At 42.0% G+C, this 17,959-nt stretch overlaps 1 protein-coding gene across 5 annotated transcripts in view; it reads right to left on the minus strand.

Moving 5' to 3' along the window:
- The window catches only part of syne1a (spectrin repeat containing, nuclear envelope 1a), a 181,486-nt gene that overhangs the window by 88,586 nt on the left and 74,941 nt on the right, over positions 1-17,959 (minus strand). For 4 of the 5 annotated variants that reach the window (XM_033649057.2, XM_078173825.1, XM_078173826.1 and 1 more), the window contains exons 54-62: positions 16,506-16,865; positions 14,836-14,972; positions 9,613-9,790; positions 5,836-6,018; positions 4,596-4,739; positions 3,104-3,259; positions 1,983-2,147; positions 779-951; positions 430-583 (exon numbers count right to left, since the gene is read on the minus strand). In XM_033649057.2, coding sequence (XP_033504948.2) covers positions 430-583; positions 779-951; positions 1,983-2,147; positions 3,104-3,259; positions 4,596-4,739; positions 5,836-6,018; positions 9,613-9,790; positions 14,836-14,972; positions 16,506-16,865 — 1,650 coding nt within the window. The remainder of the gene's footprint in view (positions 1-429; positions 584-778; positions 952-1,982; positions 2,148-3,103; positions 3,260-4,595; positions 4,740-5,835; positions 6,019-9,612; positions 9,791-14,835; positions 14,973-16,505; positions 16,866-17,959) is intronic. The other variant, XM_078173827.1, reaches the window with a different exon arrangement.

Raw genomic sequence — 17,959 nt, forward strand, 5'->3', positions numbered from 1 at the left:
AAACGCTAGCTTGGTCACTGGCATGAGCCACTTGAATCATTAGCTTGTTGTAGTTAGTTAAATCGATAATGAAATATATCAATAAATTAGGTCTCTGCTGTGCTGTGAAATTACATACCATTAACGAAAAAATGCTCTGTTACTATTACTGAATAAAATTCTGTGACACTGTATGATTTTTAATGATGTATCATCAAGTGTTTCCTATAGCAACTAGAGAGGGTAAAGGAGAAATGACGCCACTGAAAGGTGACCAACAAAATGCAGGTTTCTTAAAGAAAATAACAGATTAATAACAGGAACATTTGAGATGATGTTTGTACACAACTAAACAAAATATATATCATATGTAAAGTCGTTATTAGACGTTCTAATGTGGAAATGATACATGTTGTATCTTTAAGGCAACCTGTTAGTGAGATGTGATACCTTAGTCTTTCCCAGGTTAGCGGTCTTGTCTCTCATCTCAGAATACTGTCTGTCTGAGCAGCTAAGTGTCTCCTCAACCCGGTCCATCCACAGCACAAACTGACCCACATCTTCCTGATAGCTGGTCCACTGCGACAAAGCGCCCTCCAGCTGGCTGTTACATCAACATAATAATGTTAACACACAGGGAACAAACATAACAAAAAACACACACTTGAAACATCCACATGCATTTAAATCTAATTATCCCGCTAACCTTTCAACCAACTGAAATCAATCAAGTGAAACTAGACAGTTCCCGGTCCCATTTATCAACTAACTGACAGATTGGTTGATTCATGATCACAACCTTTTACACTGAATGGAGGCAGAAAGCAAGGAGTCCCATGAGTCTTTGAGGTCCTGGATCTGTTTGCGAATCACTGGGACCCCCTCAGCTGACGTGTTCCTCTGGACTGCTTCTCCCCGAGTCAGAAGCATCTTCAGTTGGATCTCCCGCTCCTGACGAGCAGCCAGTAAGGCCTACAAACATAGGTGAATGGACAAATGTAAAATAACTATCTTCAGTCTAAAATAAATATCTTTATTTCTGTTTCCACATCATTAAAGGAATGCAACATGTTTTCCAGATGGTCATACTCCCCAGCATGGTGAGGTGGAGGACATCATCTGGTCTGAACTTGACTAATTTTGGGGGTAAAATCAGACACAAAACTGCCAGACTTGACTATTTACCTTTAAGGTTACCCTGCTGCAAGACCTGATTGTCTGAACCCAATCGCCAGAATAAATGTTGGCATTGTATGTTTCTGCAAACCAAACAAATGTAACATTTGTTTGGATATGTTGAAACTTTATGTTTCAACAACACTGTGGTTTATGTGTGACTATGTTTAGACACAAAAAGCACTTGGTTATGACTAGAAAAAGATCATGTTTTGGCTTAAAATACCCAGTTTTGTTGGCACAATTTCTAAATGAAATGATGATAATAACATTTTTATTGTCCGCTCAAGTCTGAAGTGCATCACAGCAGCTCAGTTTGCAACATCAACAGGACAAACATTTAAGACAAGAAACCAACAACATTCAAAACCCGTCAGTGTGCATTTGATCTGAGATTAAACTCCTGTTTGGGGTCAGTGACAATGGTTTAGCTTGCCTTAATAAGTTGTTAAGAAAGGCTTATTTAAAGACGTGGTCCACGGGTTGAGCAACAGTTTTGTTGTTTGTTGGTCTTGAACAGTGGTTGCAACTTGGCAGCCGTCTGTGTCTCACACCATCTTTTGATGTGACACATAGGAAACATACAGATGTATCAAAAAGTGTTTGTGATTTGCAGAAACATACTATGCCAACATTTTCTTCCAGTGACTGGGCTCGATGTTCTCACTTCTGAGACAATGCTACTTTCCTTTAATCACTGAAAATGTCAACATGACACACTGAAGGAAACATATCTTTGGGGGTGCTTAAATTAACCAACAGCCCACTATCTGAAAATAATGGTGTATTCCTTTAAGAGAGCCCACACCCGTCCTGTCCCTCCTTACTTCCAGCTGTAACATCCGGTCCTCTAACACCCCCTTGTCAGTGGTGGTGGAGATGCAGGTGTTGAGGACCCTCTGAGCTTCACACACCCAATCCTGGAGCTCTTTAAGGCCCTGAGAGAAGAGGCGGTGTTCCCCTACAATACGTTCAATCCTGGAGGCCTTGTCCTTTAGAGATCAGAGCACAGCACTGTAAACACACTCTTCAAGAATGGCTCTGAGAAACAGGTTAGCACTGAGCTAAAAACTAAGAATATGATTATTTCCAATGCACAACAACAGCTTCTTAATATATTTCTGTTTGCATTTGAAATTACTATCTTGTTTTTCCTCACAGGCATCCCCGGAGACAATACCACCCACACATTACAGCACAAACACAATGCATTTTGTTTGCAGTCATCACTCGTAAATCTTTAACATCTGCGTAACTGTAGAGTGGAGAGAGGCAGGGCTACAATAATAATCTACAAGTGGCAATTTTAAGTGATTTCATTCCTGTTTCCATGTCTGGCAGGGAAGAAGACCTAAAAATAGCGCTCCACTAGCTCTCCGGCAAAGTAAATAAATCTCATTCATCATCGTTGGGGCACTCTCATTGTCCTGAGGTAAAAGAATGGTGCTTTGCGGTCAGAGTGTTTTGTTCTGCGCTGTATCAAATTAATCATAAGAGTGTGACCAATTTAATGAGATCTTCAAAAAAGGTCAGATTCTTAAGCACTGACACATTTCAGGTCTGGCATTTTAGAAGTGCTTCAGTGGATAAAAGGTAAGCCTCACAGCCTTGGCCTTTTTCATGTTGATAAGGCGGCAGCTGCAAGGACCTTTTGGAGATGAAAGATAGATTATTGCGCTCAGGTAAATTACTGTGAATACCAAGACTTTCTTGGGCGCAATATTTTTATCCAAGGTAAGCTGATTACAGCCACTGTGATTGATGTGCCACTGGGGAATGCATGACGCAGCAAATAACAGACAACAGTAAACAGCATAGCTGGAAAGGAGGCTCCACAGCTTTTAGTTCACACACAAGGCACATTTCAGCATGCAGCAGCATTTCTCAGACAGAGGCACAGATACAGTAAGTGGACAGGAGAGGGGGTACAGGGTGGGGGCAGTGTTACCTTGGTTAAATTGCTGAGTGCTAGGTACTGTGCTGATAGCTGGGACACACGATGGACGAAACCCTTGCCAGCTGCTTGTCCCTCCCAGAGACGATGAGCTCTTTCCCTGAGCCTCCCCAGCTCTGCTTCCCGACTGGCCATCTCCTCCAATACACACTGGGCCAGTAAGAAGCAGGAGGAGATGGAAATGGAGAAATAAAAGGTAACGGAGCAGTAGGATGTGGGTAAGCACAGTTGGGAGGGAGAAGAAACAGAGCACATTGAAGAGGATGGTTGTGTGTAAGCACCAGAGTCAAGGGGAAAATGAAACGACAGAAAACATGAAAGCGATGACAGAGAAGGGAGGTAAGAGAGGCACAGAGGAGGGATACAGGGTTGGGTTAACATGTCACAAGAACAGACCGAGCAACAAGAGCACATCAAAATACATGGATAAAGACAGGGGAAAAGAACATCATAAAAAAACAGCATCAGCAGTATTTTCTCTTGATGTTCGTATTTAAATAGAGATGTGCTTATTCGGTTAGACACCACAGCTCAGAACAGGGAAAGAAGACAAGCCTGATAAAATACTGCCAAGGAGGGGGGTATATATGTGAAAAGGTAAAGAGGATTTTGCCAACACAGGTTCAGACACTGAAGCAGGCATGTATTGTATTGTACTTCAGGTGCTGAGGGGAAGAAATGTAATTGCTTGCAGGGCTAGACAAAAGGCGATGAGGAGAAGTGCTACAGTGGGCGACAGAGTAAATACAAAAATAGCAACAACGATAAGGGCAGAGCTTTGAGATGGGCTTGATATATTTTTTTCTCTATTGTCAGTTTTATCTTTTTAACGCTCCGTGCCTCTCTTCCTTTTTTGTCTCTGCCAGACACGGCAGAGGCTGTTATCGCATCCTGAAAAGGGCCTTTTAGCCACGCAGCGCTTCAGCTGTGACAGAAGGAGAATTAATTAGATTTCTGGAGTTTTCCTCTGACTATTGTGTCAAGACGCTGCTCTATTTTGATCCGGTGGTGCTCGACAAATGTAATTAGGTACCTTCTCTTTTCCCAGCTGATTTGAGATTGGACTTTGGGGATGCATATCTGATGGAGAGCTACAACTATTTAGTATCCTTGGAAAATCTACTTAATATTCAATTTATGGTGTAACGGCAGGGTTTACTTGAGTGAGAAGAGGAAATGAGAGGGTGTCAGTGAAAGTGGCTGAGAAAAGGAATGTAAAAGGCGCACTCTCAGAATGACATAATGCAATTAAACAGAAAATGGATCCTATATCATGGAAAGATATTGCTTAAGGAGTGGCAATAAAACACCACAAAAACTAGGAGAGGTACCAATGAATAACCACAATAATTATGTGAGTAATGTAATTTAAAGAGAGCTGTTAAATTCAGCTGTAAGGAGTAAGAAATCTGCTGGTGAAAGAGCCTCAGACAGAGTAGAGGCAGGTGTAAATGTGTAAGGAGCATGGCTTTGGGCTCCACAATACCTGTAGTTTGCTGAGCTCCTGTTTCTTGGCTGGAAGGTCGTGTAGCCGAGCACTGCTCTCCTGAACTCTGACCTCTGTGCTGTTCAGCCAGTCCTGCAGAGGCTCAGCACTGGCCTCAAACTCCGTCATCTGGGACTGCAGGTTCTGGAAATGTGACATTGAACTGGTCAAATACAACAATGGATGTCCTCATATAAACTCACTCTGCGCAAAATGACACAACTCATTTATTAACATACTCTCGTGTCAGATCTAAGATACATATTAAATCCAAAATAATATCTATGTGTATACCCTCTGAAGTACTTATAGACACAATAAATCAAATCAAACCAAATCTATCACAATACCATAAAATACCATAAAAGTGTTAATAATGAGTTTGACAACAGTAAAAACAGAAACAGACTGGTTACAAATACCAGGATATCTTGTGGTCCCCATTCATTTAAACATTCATACTATACAGTTAAGGGAAACGCCCCCCCCCCCCAATTGACCTTTTGCATATCAATTACTCAGCCCGTGTTGTGTTGAATTCATGAAGAACACTGTTTTTCTCACATGCCTCCACAGTGAACAGAGAATCCAACAAAGGCGAACATTCTTGATGAACTGAAGTCATAGGGGTCCATGTTTAACAACAGCAAATCTATATCAAAACATCCATTTACAAACTCACACAACTCATCTACCGCTGCCTCCATAAGTTATTTTTTTTGTGTTGTTGTGTGGCTTTGGTGATTTAAAGGGTTAGTTTAGATTCACCCAAGGTAAACAATAATCCAAACTACCAATCAAGGTAGTGGTAGACCAGCAGCTCCTGTGGCCAGGAAGGTAAAATTACTGTTTATGACAATGGAGTCTGGAGTCTTGAAAAGAGCTTATATTAGTTTCACTTTCAGTGCAGTTCCCAGTTAGAAAGGGCTGCATTAAGCATACAACTGGATAAAGGAGGCTGGAATATACTGCATGAGTTGTGTAAGAGTTTGTAAATGGATGTTTCAATATAGTTTTGTTGTTGTTTAACACAGACACCTATGATTTAAATTAGTCAAGAATGTTCTCAGTTTTTGGATTCTTCATTCACCGTGGAGGGATGCAGGAATAACAAAGTTTTCTTCACAATTTCAGCAGAACACAGGGTGAGTAATTGATCTACACAAGATCACTGGGGGGTGTAATATTCCTTTAACCTTTATTTAACCATTTATCCCCCTGAGATCCAGAGTTAACTGACCTTAAGTGCATCCTCCCTCATCTGCAGGTTATTCATCAGGCTCTTCCAGTCTTCTCTGGCATTCGCCACCTTGGCCTTGATTCCCTCCACTCTGTCTTTGGACACCACAGCCATCAGCAGCTCCCCACTGGCTCCTACTGTACTCAGCCTGGACTGGCCATGCTCCCTGTCACTCAAGAACTCCTGTGGGGATACACAGACAAAGACAAAGGGACTGTGACTATTTAACACAAACACACACACAAAGGGAGGAGGGTTGTGAAAGTGACAGGAGCAAAAAATAAAAGGACTAAATCACAATCCTCAACTTCTTTTTGTCTTCCACTTCTAATACAACGGCTCATGGGTAACTGAAATCAATATGGTCATTTTCTACATGGCCAACAGATGTTTTTTTGGACTAGATTTCACTTTAAATTGTCAAAAGCAGTAATTACACGGAGCCATTACTAATTCCATATGCGTGGGCAGAGGATGGGGGTTGACCCAGGGAGGCAGTCACAGATAAGGATAGTACAGTGAAGCTGAATTGTGTTGGTTTTTACATAGCTCCTCCTTACCCACCCACAGAAAATGTACACACACCCACACACACACCCCTCCCTCTCAGAGCTGAGTCGATGACAGTAGCGCAGCAGGGACCACTCCACCATCTGTGCAGTCAGCACATCACTTACACACACCACAGCTTCAGCCTCCTCTCACACACACACACACACACTCACACAAATTTGGTACAGTACAACCACACACAAGCACAGAAAGTCTGTGTCTTTCTTTAGCTCTGTGTCTTTTTTCCCTCTCTTCTCTGTTCATTCATTGTTTTTATTTTACACTTACTATCACTCCCCCTCTGCCAGTGTAACCGTATACCACCAATTAACCATGACACAATGGATGCCCCCGCCCCTCCCACGCTGGCCCTCCTGGAGGTCAGCCATGTGGAAACATTGTTCCACATTCCTCACCAAGTCAATAATAAATAAAACATAGTACGCCTCTGTGTTCCTCTCTCCTTCACTGCTATATACTCCATGACGTTTCCTCTCATCCTCAAGGCTACACTAGACACATCTGAAAGTGCACACAAAAAAAACTCCTGCACTTCCCTCCTTTGACATGCTTTTGGAAAATTATCTCTTCGGGTAACCTAATGCTCCTTTGACACCCTGAACTGCCTCTTCATGAACTGTTGATTAATAACTTACGTTTCATGTATGCTACCCTCACGAAATAAAAAATGTTGGAGTCAAATCAAGTTCTGTGTTTTGTAAGTGTAGAATCATCGTCTTAATATTTCAAGTCTCCCTCCACTCAAACTCCACTTTTCCTTCTGTTTATGCCCCCTAAAATGTCTGACCTTGACTATACTGACTTCTATCTGTGCAAAGTTTGTCACTAGAGAGGTGGTTTCAAATTCCTCTACTGAGAAGGGTGATGTCTGTGCATTTCCCTAAAACCAGAGATTCAAATGTATGCAGGGTAAGCTGGATTAGGTACATCACTAATATAAAAGCCAATTACTGTCTAAATCAGGAGGCACATATCGACTGGAACTGGAACAGGCTTTGACACAACACTGGCAAAGAAACCTATAAACTCAGGTGCTAAGCGGACTTGACATAGAGCAGAGTTAGCATTAGCATTGTGAAAGTTTTGACAGCAAACATGGTGGAGTCAGAGTATGGAGTTTTTGGATGTACACTGGACCCTGAGACTTCCTCCCACCATCTACCAAAAACCAATCATAGCAGATTATTTTATGTTTCACAGCCACTGACTCTGTGTCAGCCACTGCCAGTTAACTTACATGCTAACAAACAACATAAATCAAAGATGCTGTGTACAACTGCCATTCTGTTACAACTGCTAGTTGCAGATTTTGGTGCACAACAGAGTTCTCATCTCAGCATGGGTCTGACTGAGACTCAAACATGTATAGCTGAATCCTTCTTATGTTTCCTCTGACGCTAACTCTAGCCATCCTGATGCACACTGTACTTTCAGCGTACAACCAAGTGCGAGCAGCGCTGGTGAAAGCAGAAAGCGAAACATGCAGCCAGCAAATTTCTCAAAAAAGGATAGATCTGGTTCCAGCACCATTTCAGAGTGGAAAAAACATATTAAACAAAATAATATTATTAGTGTAAGTATATTAAAACGTGTCTGGAGAGGGACTTTAAGCTCAGCTCAAAGCAATAATGATAATTCCTTGGTGGTAATGGACATGGTCAGGTGTCTGAGAGGTAATTAACTGTCTGGTACAGGGATGTGGGGACTACCTTAACCAACAGGCACCTGACTCTTGGCCAGGGCCCTGGGGTGCTCTAAAGAGGCTGCCAGACTGTTACACCTGCCAGCTTCTCAGAGATAGACACAGAGACTTCTCAGAAAGAGAGACAAACAGATATTTTTTGAAGAGAATGGCACAGAGACCCCGCTGTGGAGCTTTCTCTTATCCCTCTTGGCTATGTGCCCACTTTCAGCTTACGCAGCCTACAGCAGGTCCCGCCACTCCGACAAGCCCACCAGAGGACACTCAGCAGTGGACATGTCAATACAGACACCCCCTTGAGTGCGCTCCCATTGAAAGTTGATTGATTCTTCAACTATTACATCATTTCACATTCAGCAATTTCCTTTGTGCTAGCAATCTTTGCTTTGCCTGCCCAATCCAGGCAAATAATTTTTTAAAGCAGCCACTAGTCTGTACCTGTGGATTTAGAACATTCCCAAACATATGATTATTTAAAGCCTCTAATGCAGCAGTGGCAGCAAGGTGGAAGAACACAGAAAGACTTATGACAAGAAGATTGCAGATTTCCTTCCCTAAAAGGCTGAATAATTCTGGTTTATGTAAGCGACTAAATTACACTCCCCTAACTCCACTATCAACAACTACTTGCTCTGAAATCATTGCTGCTTCACTGGAGCTAGTTAATGGGCAATATTGTGAGACTATACTGCCATTCTGGATGGCAGTCAGACACGTGAGTATGAATGAGTTTTATTATCTTATCCCGCAACCAAAGTTATTACAATTTTTCTGTCTTGCTCAAAAGGCTGGATTGGAAGTAATATTCAGTGACAGTCAAATAAATATAAACTCTACCGCTTTCTATCCCTGAATAACCCAACCAAATGTGATTTAATCTGTGTATTTGCTGTTCTGTGTCTGGTAGGTCTGTCCTGGGAAAACTCCTCAGGAGGTGAGCCGGAGGTGATGCACTTTATAATTCCAGCAGCAATAAAGAGAAAGATCAGTAACAGCTGAATAGGCTGAACAAAAGGGTGATTTCCAAGTGATATCTGCCACTTGCAGTGTAGAGATGCAGTGATTTATGAATGAATCGATTAGTTGCCAACCAATGAAATAATAGCTAACTAATTTGATCAATTTGAGTAATTTTTTAAGGAAAAAAAAAGTCAAAATTCTCTGATTGCATCTTCTTAAATGTGAATATTTCCCAGTTTCTTTACTTTGCTGTGAGAGAATACTGAATATCTTTGGGATGTGGATGAAACAAGACATTTGAGGACGTCATCTTGGGCTTTTGAAAGCACTGATTAACAGTTGACCATTTTCTGACATTTTCTAGACAAAACAACTCATCATTTATCAAGATTATTGTTGGTTGAGGCCCTACTGCAGTGCAAAAACACCACTGTGAGGACTGCACATGACTGCAATATTATATTACAAATGTTTTTAGGAATATAGTAGGAATTCAACACATGTCCACTTCAAATAAGAGCTGAGAAAAAGACATCTCTTACTTGGATCCTCTGCAGAGCTGTAGAGGCCTCGGCGACACTCTGTGGCACATCAAAGCATTTGGCGGTGCTGATTTTGGCGTTGACCAACCACTGCTGGAAGTCTCTCAAGGCTGCACGGAACCTCTGCTCCAACAAGCGCTCCTTATTTTGACACTCCCTGGATGCACGAAGACTGAGACTGGGGGGCAAGAGAGAAGTTCAGGACTGATTTAACATGTTCACGGGTTGAAATCCATCTCGTGTGATGTACAAAGAAAGAAAGATGTTACAACCAGAGATACTGTTTGCTGTCTACCGCCCATGTGCTTATCAAAACAAAGAGGATACATGTGCAGATGCTCAAATACTATATATGCTGTCCTCACATTGTGAAGGAGGAGGAGGAGGAGGAGGAGGAGGAGGAGTAGAAAGGGAAGCCTGGGAGATGAGCAGGAGTGAGAAACAGGCAGGTGGAGAAATGGCAAAGTGGGTGAAGTGGAAGGAATGAGCGTTGGGGTAAAGAGGGAGAGTGGGGGATGGTGGTAAGGGTTACTGCGTGGGAGGGGGTTGAGAGGCAACATATGAGTGGGGCAAGAGTTCACAGCGGTGACAAGATGGAGAGAACGAGGGATGACAGATTGATGCTGTAAGAAAAATGGTTAGATGGAAAGGATATGGCGGGGATACAATATGAGGGGGGAGAGGTCGCAATGAGTGGGGATGATATTGCTGTTTAAGTGGGTTTTAGTAGGTTTATTTATCACATGCTGAGATTTGTTTTCTGTCGTTAATAGATCCCTCAGAATCTATAGCTGGAGCCACAATACAACAGTGCAGACTGGTAATAACAGATATCTGAAACGAAATGAATGACTGATTCAATGAATGTTAACAGACATATTGAATAAAACTAGAATTTCATTTTTTTTAAGTTCCTCTTTTAGTGACAGCTTAAGTTTCTAGCAGAAGAAATGACTACAGACAGGAGAGAAGTAAGAGCATGAGCCGCAATACAGTAAGTGACATTTTAAGGTCAACAGTCAGTAATGGAGCCCTATAAGCAGGCAAAAATATTGATATTTAATCATTGTGCCAAATCCAAAATGATCAGCAGTATAACCCAGTGGCAGTGTTTTTCAGTGAGGCTATTCACCTAGTAGTTTCTCTCAGATACATTGGCATCGAGGATGTTAGATATCTTTAGGAAGCAATTTTAATACCCTCTTACTCCAAAGAGGAAGTTTTAATACTTTCACTCTCCAGACTCTTACACCTAGAAGGTGGAATCAGTATCAGAGTATACTGATTCCACCCTCCTTTATAGTCATAGCAAAAACAAAAACCTTTAAGTTCCTCTACAGGCAATTATTACACCCCTGAAAACTCATCTCCTTTCATCAAAATTACATATTTAGAAGTTTTTTTTCCCCATAAAAACACTCTTAAAATTGATTAGCTGAAACCCTACATCTTCCCTACACCAATCTCGTCCTACAGCCGCTGGCCTGCATCTTAAGCTTACCTGCTCAACTTTGACTCTGCCCATCAAACATACAAAGCTCTGCTTGTAAATGGTAATAGATACTACGAGCCTTCAGCTAGATTACATTAATAAACATCTAATAATATGGTGCTAATCTTAGATAAACACTGTTTCTGATCGCCAGCTCTGACAAGGTGAAGTGAAAGTGTAACTTAACTGACAAAATATAATACGCAGTAGCATATTTGGGAGATGTTTTCCTGGAGGGTCTTCTACCAGAAAGGGATTTCTTGGTTAAAGTCATTTTGCGAGCAAATTAATGGGGTAAGTTTCTTAGGTTTGTCATATACATAACAATCCCTGGAATTCTGAATCTATGATCATGAGACTGTCAATGGTACACTCCAGTTTAAAGGGGAAATGCTCAGCCATGGCACTTATTTTGCTTATGATATGTCTGAAAGTATATAAAAAACACCATATAAGACATGTTTACAAGGTTAAACACTTGAATTTCATTGAAGGGGGTCTTAAAATGCACAAACAATACAGTTAATAGCATGCAAAATCATTATGTGCATAAATGTGCACCAATGAGGAAGATGGAGGACAACAAAAGAAAAGAGTCATCGGGTTTCATACATATTGGGCAGTGGGTGAAGGTTAAAGGGGGGAGTCGGGAAGAGGTGATGGAAAGGATGACAGCAGGGAAACAAGGTGCACAGCTGTTAAAGCAAGGGTTACGGTCCAAAGGGAGGCATGAAAAAACAAGGCAAAAACACACACACAACCTTCTTTTGACACACACTTAAACACACACACACACACACAAACACACACACACACACAAACAAACACCCTTGAGTTTTAATGATGCAATGAGAGCATGAAAGGGTAGTACAGTGGGGATGGCATTAGAGTGGAAGAAGCACTTTTTTTCTGCTGTGACAGACAAAATCTGGCACATGCTATGAAGAGGACGGGGGAGTAACTGCGTTTTCTCCTCTATCTCCTCTCGTCTTTTATCAGTCCATCTCTCTCCTTGCTCGTCTTTCCGCAGTGCCTAATGCAGGACAGGTGCAAAGAGCACACAGGCCAAGTCTATTACAGACTAAAAAGCCCAGTGAATGAGGAAGGGTGCTGTTTTTGCCAATCAGCAGCCAAAGCCAATTACCCGCCAAAGCATCTCCAATAAGTTGGCCTCACTCAGGTTGTCTGCCAATAAATGTTAGTCACGGTGCTCCATCACACTCAATGCAATAACTCAGAAAGTTATATCCATGCAAATCAAGCAAATAATTTGTGCTTCATACTTGCATATGCATGTGTTGTGAATATGTATGTCATGTGCATGCATGTTCTTTTGTATGCACTGCGTGCTTTTAAATAGGCATTGCATGGTGAGTTCACAAACAACGCTAAATGAACACAGGGCTCACTTGTGGGCTCAAAAGCAGGCAATTAGAGCCCAGTAAATAGACTGAGGCATGCAATGTATCAGCGTGGAAAAAAAGACCATCCAAATGTATCTGATTTCCCTCAAATCACACCCAGCCTTGCATAAAATTAAACCAGAGAAGGACACAAACCAAAACAAACACAGCCAACAAGCGGAGGTGAAGGGAAGGTAGTTAAATGTCGCATAGCAACTGGTGGCTCTGGTGCTCTCTGTCACCTTTAGCCTTCGTCTGGCTGACAAACGTGTCACAACTCTGTGTGCAAGGTGGCCACACATACACACACACACACACACACACACACACACACACACACACACACCCACTCCTCTAATATAAAAAAGCTTGTAAAACTAAGCTCTAACCCTGCCTACTCAAGACATGCCAGGGGGTGTTTTGGAGGGAGAACTCTGCCCTTCTTCTTTTGTGGCTCTGGTGCTGTGTTATGGAATGAATAAGTGTGTTACACATGGCTGTTTTGTGCATTTTTCAATCTTATTATGTACCAGACACTTTCCCTGTTGAGCTTACAACAGGGCTTGGTAAAATGATTGAAATCTTGGTTACACTTTCTATGACACGCATGTCTATAAAGCATTATAAACATACTTATAATGTGTTATAATGTGCTTATAGTACTGTATAATTATAGTTATATAAGCATTCATAAATCACCACAACACATTATAAAGCATTTTATAATGACATACAGTTAAGTATCATAATACTTCATTATTGCTTATTGAAAACATTCGTTGAGAAGTTGACAGGTGGTCAAACTACATCTTACGTGAGAAACAGTTCCTACATTCATAGTCTGAAAATGGCAATTTAAGCTAGAAAAGAAAAAAAAAGGGAACAAGGACCTTCGTCATAATACTGCTGTATTATTTGCTTATAACTCCGAAGTATTATATTTGGAAATCGTCCTCAAAATGTGTGGAAGTTAATGAGGACCCTGACACCTAGGAGGAATGGTGGTGTTGACAGCAGTGTTGACAGCAGACAGTGGTGGCTGCTATCTTATTTGCATGACTTAAGACAAGTAAAGTGAAACAGCCCTTTAAAGGTGAGACTTACCAAGTGTTATAGATAATATATACCAAGTACGGATAAAGCAAGAACTGGCTCTAGATCAGTGGTTCCCAACTGGTCCAGCCACAGGGTCTGGCTTTCTCCTCTGTCATTACTTCAAGGACCACACAGTTTAATATATTCAGCATCATACTTGGGTTTGGCCATTTTCTGGAGCTAGTTTGCTGTCTCTGTTAAGTACCTGTTAGTTAGCCAGTCACTCTACAGCAGGACACTGCACTTGAGAATGAAACCTCTGTGCAGGAAATTCACTGTACTTCAAAATAAAGGGCGTTTTTTTTTACAAACTTGATATATTTGTGAGTCACTCAGAATGAACCTGCGACCCTCAAGTTGGAACCACTGCTCTAGATAGTGCAATCCGTGTTTTCATTTCTTGCATTGGCCAGTGTAGTTTTCCTACATGGCTTGGCTCTCGAGAAAAGTTCCAGTTCTTCAACCCCACCGCTAGATGCCACTAAACCCTACACATTAGACCTTTAAAGCATCCAATGGCCACAAAAAGTAACTTATAATCACATTATAACAGTGATTATGATGCATTATACAATGACAAGAATGAATTTAAACTAGGAGAGTTATAATACACTATAAGCCTCCTAAAAAAGTATATCAGCAAGTGACCAGTAATTGTGAATTATTAGAAAATTAGCCTTATAACTCATTATAAAATGCTTTGCAATGTATCATGATTATTGTTGCCAAGCATTATGAATATTTATAAGTGCTTATAACAATAATTATACAGCACTTTAAAGAGATTAGAACTAATTATAAGTATATTAATGATTCATTATAAACAAGGGCATCACAGAAAGTGTGACTGAAATCTTTATCACAATGTCATTATATTAAATATGTTCTGAGTCCAATATCAGGATATGGCAAATGTATGCAAACATCATATTAATGACAATTAACATTCAAGTGATGCCCCACTGATATGAATTGCATGAGACAAAATTTAAAGAAAAACATTCTCAACTAATTTTGTTAACATCAAGCGGATTTTAATTACAGCTTTATCTTAAATATTCAGCAATAACACAGTAAGATTTTATCATCATGATATAAGTCTGCAAGAGAGTCCATAAATGAAAATATTAAGTTATCACCCAACCTCAACCAACAAATCTCAGCCTCCTTTCAAATCCACATAAAGACAATAAACATACATGCTCTTTACTGAAGCAGAGAAACTCCTCTCACCTGTTGTGCTGTTTGATAAGCGCAGTGACGCGGTCTGACTGTGAGCCCAGGTCTCTCGAGTATCGCACCAGGTCGTTCAGTTGGCCTTTCAACTTCTCTGCCATCGGCTCGGCGCTCTGCAAGCCCTCCAGTATATCCTAAACAACGCAGAACAGACACCAGCTGGCTCAGTGTGTGTGTGTGTGTGTGTGTGTGTGTGTGTGTGTGTGTGTATCAAGGAGAGACAAGCACCCAACGGATCTGCATGACACCCTTCAATAAGAGCACTCGCATTCCTATTCACACCCTGGCTTCGTCTTTTTAGCTCTTCTCACATTCACACACACACACACACACACACGCGCTCCAACACATACTCACAGTGCTGCTTGTACAATAGCATTTCTGTTCTTCGCGGAGTGTGGCAGGAAGGAGCTGTGGATAACGTTCTCCCGCTCTCCTCAGCGTGCCTCACATTCTGCACTCACACAGTCATGAAATCCTGTCCCATGAAATATGTACAAGCTCCCTCTCTCTGACTCTCGCTCGCTCCTTCTCTGTCTGACGTATGACCAATAAACAACCCTCCCTCCCTCCCCGTTCTCCTGGACTCGTTGCTCTCTTCTCCCTCTCCTCCTCCTCCTATCGTTCTACTACTTTCTCTTCCCTCCTCTCTCCTCTTCCTCTCTCTCCCTCCTCCCACTCCTTGCACTCATTCCCCCTCACACATTTTTCCTCCTTCTCAGTCTCTCACAGTGTCTCCCGGTGGAATTCAGCTGTCAGCCCTCACAGATGCGGGACTGGTTCAAACACACACAAACGAGCGCGTAACGAAAACAAGGCTGGACACAGGAAACGGGCTGGAGGAGGAGAGAGAGAGAAGCGGAGGAGGGGGAAGACTCCTCCTCTGTTCTTTGACAGCCCCAAATTGAGAAAAGCCAGAGAAAGGCATGGCCGAAGAAGCCCGGGGAGGTGTATGAGGGTGTACATGCTGGCATGGCCTTGACAATACAGAGAAATTGTCACAATGCAAACATCCTGTGGAGGTTAGAAACAGAGCAGCAGGGGAGGTTAGGAGCAAGAGCATCTAAGAAACAGCCCCTGCAGCCGGGAAAGACATTACTGTACACTTCAGATCAAACAAGTCTGAGTAGAGAAAGGGGAAAGGGGCTGGAATTAAAAGGGGGAATGTTTGGGAGGGAGTGATAGTGGAAAATAATGGCATAAATAAACAAAAGGGGGAGGGGTAGAGGGGACACCATGAGGAGAAAACAAGGGAAACTGATGAGATTGTAGCTGTCACTCCTTCGTCATCCCAGTAAAGCTGATTTACAAACTAATCTGTTTTTAGGATTTACAAATAGAATGGATAATTACTGACAGAGAAAGCATAGCTGGATGCAGAGGATGTATGTCTGCACAGAGTGTGTGTGTGTGTGTGTGTGTGTGTGTGTGTGTGTGTGCCTGTGGGTAGTTTCCATTAAACAATGCTAATCACCTTCTCTAAAATTAACATAGTACGGTGCTGAACAGTAGCCACTGTCAGCTTTGTGCACATCACAGTTCGCCAACCCAAATCTCCGCCGAACAGAAGAGTTTTTATTATTTATTATTTTTTGAATAAACTATTGTGAGCAGATGAACAGTGAATAATTTAAGCTGCCATTTATTTAAATCTCATGCTACTGTACCTTAGCCAGCTGCCATCCCTCAACTGCTTCCTCGCCGTTGCTCCTCCCTTCAGCTTTAATCAACTCCTGGCTCCACCCCCTCAGCCGTCCATCCAGCTCTTTTAATTTGTCCTCCAGCCGCGCAGTCAGACGGTCATATTCTTCCTCTGAGGCTGCAGCAGCGGCAAGAGCCCCCTCCAGGCCGTCCCTGGCCCTCAGGGCGGCCCCCTCCCACTGCTCCAGAGCCTGGGACAGCGCCCCCAGCTGTCGGTCCATAGCCTCGCAGCCACCTGCTGCCGTGTGCTCCGCCGTGGATGCTGCGCTCCGACGCACCCTGCTGAGGCGCTCTCGGCCCTCTAGTAGCCGACACTCCACACGCTCCTGAAGAGATGGGGAGGGTAGATGGGAGACAAAGTTGCTACGGAAACTGTGGTTACGGAAACTGCAACCTCCAGTTCTATTTAAAGCTGTCTACATGGATTTCTTCTGTCTCCTGCTTCATCACTTTCTATCCTTCCTTCTGTGACTGTCTTTGCACCATGAGTTCTGACATCCTGTATTTTCATTTGCTATTTCAGCATTCTCTCACTATTACTAATTTCATCCTCTGCCTCCATCCCTCTCCGCCTCCATGTCTCATTCTGTGTGCACAGGTAGCACTTGAAAGGCAGAGGCTGTGAAAAGCAAACACTTGAGTGTGATGTGATAGCATTGAGCTGATAGAGGGATTAAAAACGGAAGAAGCTGATCATTTTTGTCTGTGAATAGAAGGATATGAACATTAACCTTGAGACCATGAATAGAAAATGAAAATGGTGCAGCTAGCTTGTGTACACAAGACATTATATTCCCTCTTCTGCTGAAATGCTTCACACCACGGCTCTACAAACACACATTTATAATGTGATAATTAGGCCCCACATGTGAAATTTAAGTGCAAATCAATATCTCCTCACATATTTTCTCTCCTCTGTAATTGCAGAATTACTGAACAAGGAAAAGCGTAGACATTAGCTGCACTGCTCTTCCCCTTTTATTTGTATTTTTTTTTACTGCGTGGTAATAGACCAACTTAGTGGTGATGAAATGTGCCAGGAGAGACTGAGATATTTGGCTGAGATATGGGAACAAACTGAGAACCAATTCCAATTCCCTATATAGTTTGCCCTCCTTCATAGCAGGAGTCCATTAAGATTAGATGGGTTCAGATAATTCAGCAATCAGTTACCTTAGCAACAGATAATGCCTTTAAACTGGGTGTAGTTTCACTAACACACAACACATCCTTGAGGCATGCCTATGAATTAAACTGACAGGGGTGTTAATTCAGAGAATCATGATTACTGTTACAGTTATAAGAGCTCAAAATAAAAACATACAGTCTATACCATCTGTCAAAGACTAGGTTGAATTATCATTCTGATGTACACTAATGGTGTGGAATACTGATGTATATGGAGGAAATTATATTTCAA

This window comes from Epinephelus lanceolatus, chromosome 13, assembly GCF_041903045.1.
Source record: "Epinephelus lanceolatus isolate andai-2023 chromosome 13, ASM4190304v1, whole genome shotgun sequence".
Classification (NCBI taxonomy): domain Eukaryota; kingdom Metazoa; phylum Chordata; class Actinopteri; order Perciformes; family Serranidae; genus Epinephelus; species Epinephelus lanceolatus.